General features: G+C 50.3%; 1 protein-coding gene across 3 annotated transcripts in view; it reads left to right on the top strand.

Moving 5' to 3' along the window:
• The window catches only part of LOC103613036 (GDNF-inducible zinc finger protein 1-like), an 8965-nt gene that overhangs the window by 292 nt on the left and 4889 nt on the right, over positions 1–3784 (top strand). Inside the window, exons 1-3 of one of the 3 annotated variants that reach the window (XM_017730449.1) lie at positions 1–54; positions 146–326; positions 2543–3454. In XM_017730449.1, coding sequence (XP_017585938.1) covers positions 2544–3454 — 911 coding nt within the window. In that variant the 5' untranslated portion in view covers positions 1–54; positions 146–326; position 2543. Of the gene's footprint in view, positions 55–79; positions 327–2542; positions 3455–3784 lie in introns of those variants that run through there. The other 2 variants (XM_017730450.1, XM_017730451.1) reach the window with 2 other exon arrangements.

The raw sequence follows: 3784 nt of genomic DNA on the forward strand, positions 1-3784 counted from the left end.
CTGCTGCCCGGCGGGAGGCGATTGCCGGGCGCCGCCGCCTGAGGGAGGGCACAGGTGACCCCTCGTGTCCCCGCGCCCTGAGGGACGTGATCCCGCTTGTGCCGAGCGCTGGGATAAACATTCCCTGTCTCTGCTTTCCTTGCAGCGCTTCCCAGATTTCTGCGCACAGATCAAAATCTTGTGGCTGCACTTAAAACCCAGAAGATGCTGTGCCGGTGGCACAAGGAGCAACGCGGCGCGGCGACATTGCCATAGGATGGTGAGCGTCGGTGCTGCTCCAGCCTGGAATTCCTCGGGGGAGGAGCCTTGCCAGGGGTGTCCCGAAGGTAACGTCGTTAGGGAGAAATCCACGTGCTCTGTGTTTAAAAAACCCCCAAACTTCAAGACTTTCGGAGGAATTTGGCCAGCAGTTTGCTGGGGGGAGAATGGAAACACTCTGGAGCATAAATTGAGATTTTCTTGGGGTATAAATTGAGATTTTTCTGGAGCATAAATGGAGATTGGGGAGGGTACATGGAGATTTATTCTGGACAATAAATAGGGGTGCTCTGGAGCATTAATGGAGATTTTCAGGTGGATAAAATAGAAATGTTTCTGTCAGGTAAGGGAAGATGCTCCAGAGGATAAATTGAGATTTTTTGTGGGCTTTTTTTTCCCCCCGGAAAATAAATGGAGATCCTCTGAAGAATAAATGGAGTCTCTCTGGAGAATAAACTGAAATTCTCTAGAGGATAAATTGAGGTGGGTTTTTTTTTTCCCCTGGAGCATTTCTCTCTAGAGGATAAATGGGGATGCTCTGGATGTTCCTCAGCTTATCCAGACATCTCCAAACAAGCTGGAAACTTGTTCCAATTCCTGACCTGCCTAATTTGATGGATCTTCATCATGCAGGAATTCCTGCGAGGAATTTTCCCAGGGATTAGCACAATTGAGGAACTCCAGCTGTTATTTACGTCCTGCTAATGCTCTTTCTTACCTGTTATCGTGTTGTCTCACTGCTAGAAAGATATTTTTATTATCACAATCTGCCTTTTTAAGACCCTTCTGGTTGTTTATGCCATCAGTATTCCAAGGATTCTCATTTTGATCCCTGCTGGAGCCCTTTGTTGTACGTGCACGTGCAGCTACCGAGAGTTTAAAGGAATCTTTCCTGGGGAAATAAATGAAGGAGGAACTTCCTCTTCCCTCCCCTGAAGAGAAACTTAAGATCTCATTGGAAAGACCTGAGGGAAAAGTCAAGTAGCCAAGGCTTGTGTATCCTTGGCAAAAAGCAGGGTGGGTTGCCATGGATAACAGGATTTTATTTTGGGAATATTTAGTCCTATCCTAAAGAAACCTCTTCCTTTTCTGTGCTAATTATTTCATGGAAAAAAATGACATTAAAATATACAGATACAAATATTTTCTTGGAGATTCAGGCCACTGTTGGGCTTTATTTTTTAAATGAGTTGTACCAATTCCAGTTGTACCAATTCCAGTTGCACCAATTCCAGTTGCACCAATTCCAATTCCTTATCAGGAACTCTGTAATTGAATTGAAATATGGTTTGAGTTTTGCATCAGTTCTGATGCAATTAAAGTGTCTTTGCAATTAATCTCTTGGATTAATTATGCTTTCTGCAAATCTTGCACACATGTGCACATTTTGAAAGTATTTATTCCCAAATTGCCAGGGAAAAAGCTGGAAAGAAGTTACAAACAAACCCGTAAAATGGACGAGGGGGAACGGGGTTTTCATTCAAATCCTTGGAGTGAGTGTTCTGGAGACCTAAGGATTCGGCAGCACTTTGGAAAACTAAAGATCGGCTTCCAAAGGGGAACAGAAAACACAAATCTTGGGGGTTTTCTGAAGGAAAAAACGGTGGGAGTTGATGGGTTTTTGGGAAGATGCTGCAGTGCTGGGGGGGCTTTAATCCAGAGGCAGCTGAACTCGGAGCTGATCTTGGAACTTATCTCTCCCATCGGGCTCAGTGTCAGATCCTGGTGTTAGCGGAGCTCCCGCGGGAGCGCGGATCGGGATCTTATCGCAGCTGGGGATCTCGCAGAGGAGCAGCAGGAAATTAGCACGAGCTGCTCTCATTGATTTCTCTGAGCACTGCACAGAAACCAGGCCGTCCTGCTGGAAAACAGGGAGGCAGCAGATGGGCTGGAAGCTCCTGCGGATCTTGGAGCCCAACCTCTGCATGTGCGCTGCGTCCAGTGTGCTGGTGATGAGCTGTGTCTCCGCATGGGAGTAGCTGGGAGCGTTGCAGAGATCCCCGCTGGCCGTGGGAATTACACAGTAGGAATCTGGATGCGAGCAATCCTTTCCCAGTAGAATTTAGGGCTCCTTTGCCCATAGTCCCTCAATTTCCTGGTGTAGTTGAGGTGGTGGTGATCCATCAAAGGCTGGAGGTCTTCTCCAGCCTCAGTGGTTCTACAGTTCCACCTGTGCAGGGTGAACGAGGGAATTAGGGCACGGAATTCCGCTGGACTTTCCCTGCCGTGCCTGAATGGAAAGAGGGGAAAAAGCATTCCAACGTTTTTCTGTTTCTTCTGGCAGGATGGAGAAGAAGAAAATCCTGATGAAGTCCAAGGTTGCTGCTCCCAACCTGCTGAGGGCTCTGCATTCCCTGTACCGGCTCGGGCACCTCTGCGACGTGACGGTGCTCACCCAGCACCTGGGAATTCAGGAGGAATTCCCGGCTCACAAAGCCGTCCTGGCAGCTTCCAGCAACTACTTCAAGGGGCTTTTCCTGCACCAGGAGATGCTGGACACCAAGAAGTGCACGGTGACTCTGCAGGACATCTACACCGAGGAGTTCACCTCCTTTCTGGAGTTTGTGTACACGGCAGAGGTGGAGATCGAGGCGGGAAAGCTCCAGCGGATGAAGGAAATAGCAGAACGGCTGGAGTGCCAGGATTTGCTTGACATCTGTGAGGAGGTGAAGGCAGAGGGCAGGAAGGGCTTGGACTTGAGCCTCCACCCAAAAGGGCAGAGGGGTGGAAATGGGGGATCGCAGTGGCCCCGCATCCAGCAAGAGGAGAACCCCAGGAACTCTTCCCAGGTCCTGGCAATTCCCATGCAGAGGAAACTTTGGGATCGGCAGAAACATAAGGAATTGCTGGTGGGCTACGAGCTCATTGGAGGCCAAGCTGGAGGCCTGGAGCAGGAGGCCATGGCTTTTCCAGCCCCAAAATCCAGGCCAGCAAAGCTGCCCCGCTGCAACAAGGCGCCCTCCCCGAGCAGACTGGGTGTGGATATCACCAGCCTGGAGAACAAGGATGGCCGTTCCCTCCGCAGGGGGCAGGAGCGGAAGCGGGAATCCCAGGCGTGTCCCTACTGTGACAAGGCCGGCAGCTCCAAGTGCGGCCTGGCCGGGCACCTCCGGAGCCACACCGGGGACAGGCCCTTCCAGTGCCAGCGCTGCCCTGCCAACTTTGCCCACAGGGCTGCCTACACCTCCCACCTCAGGTACGGCGTTCCTGGGAATGTGCTTCCTCGGAGTTCCAGGGTAAAGCGTTCCTGGAGCCCTCCCTGCCTTACTTCCAGAATTCCTTGGATCTGACTCGAAGCGTGTTGAAATCGGGATTTTTCTGTCGGCCTCGCAGTGAGGATGACTGGATTGAGGTCTCTCAGATGGGGAATTTAGGGAGTTTCCCATTGGACTAAGGGGGACTTGTGCAATCAGATTTCTTTGGAATCCTCAGATTCGGGGTTTTAAATAGGAATTTTGTGTTTATCTAGGCATTTGGTCTCTATTTCTCTAGTTTAAATCCATGATTTTTTGGCCTGGGAGGAGAA

Source organism: Corvus brachyrhynchos, unplaced genomic scaffold (genome assembly GCF_000691975.1).
Source record: "Corvus brachyrhynchos isolate BGI_N302 unplaced genomic scaffold, ASM69197v1 scaffold133, whole genome shotgun sequence".
Classification (NCBI taxonomy): Eukaryota; Metazoa; Chordata; class Aves; order Passeriformes; family Corvidae; genus Corvus; species Corvus brachyrhynchos.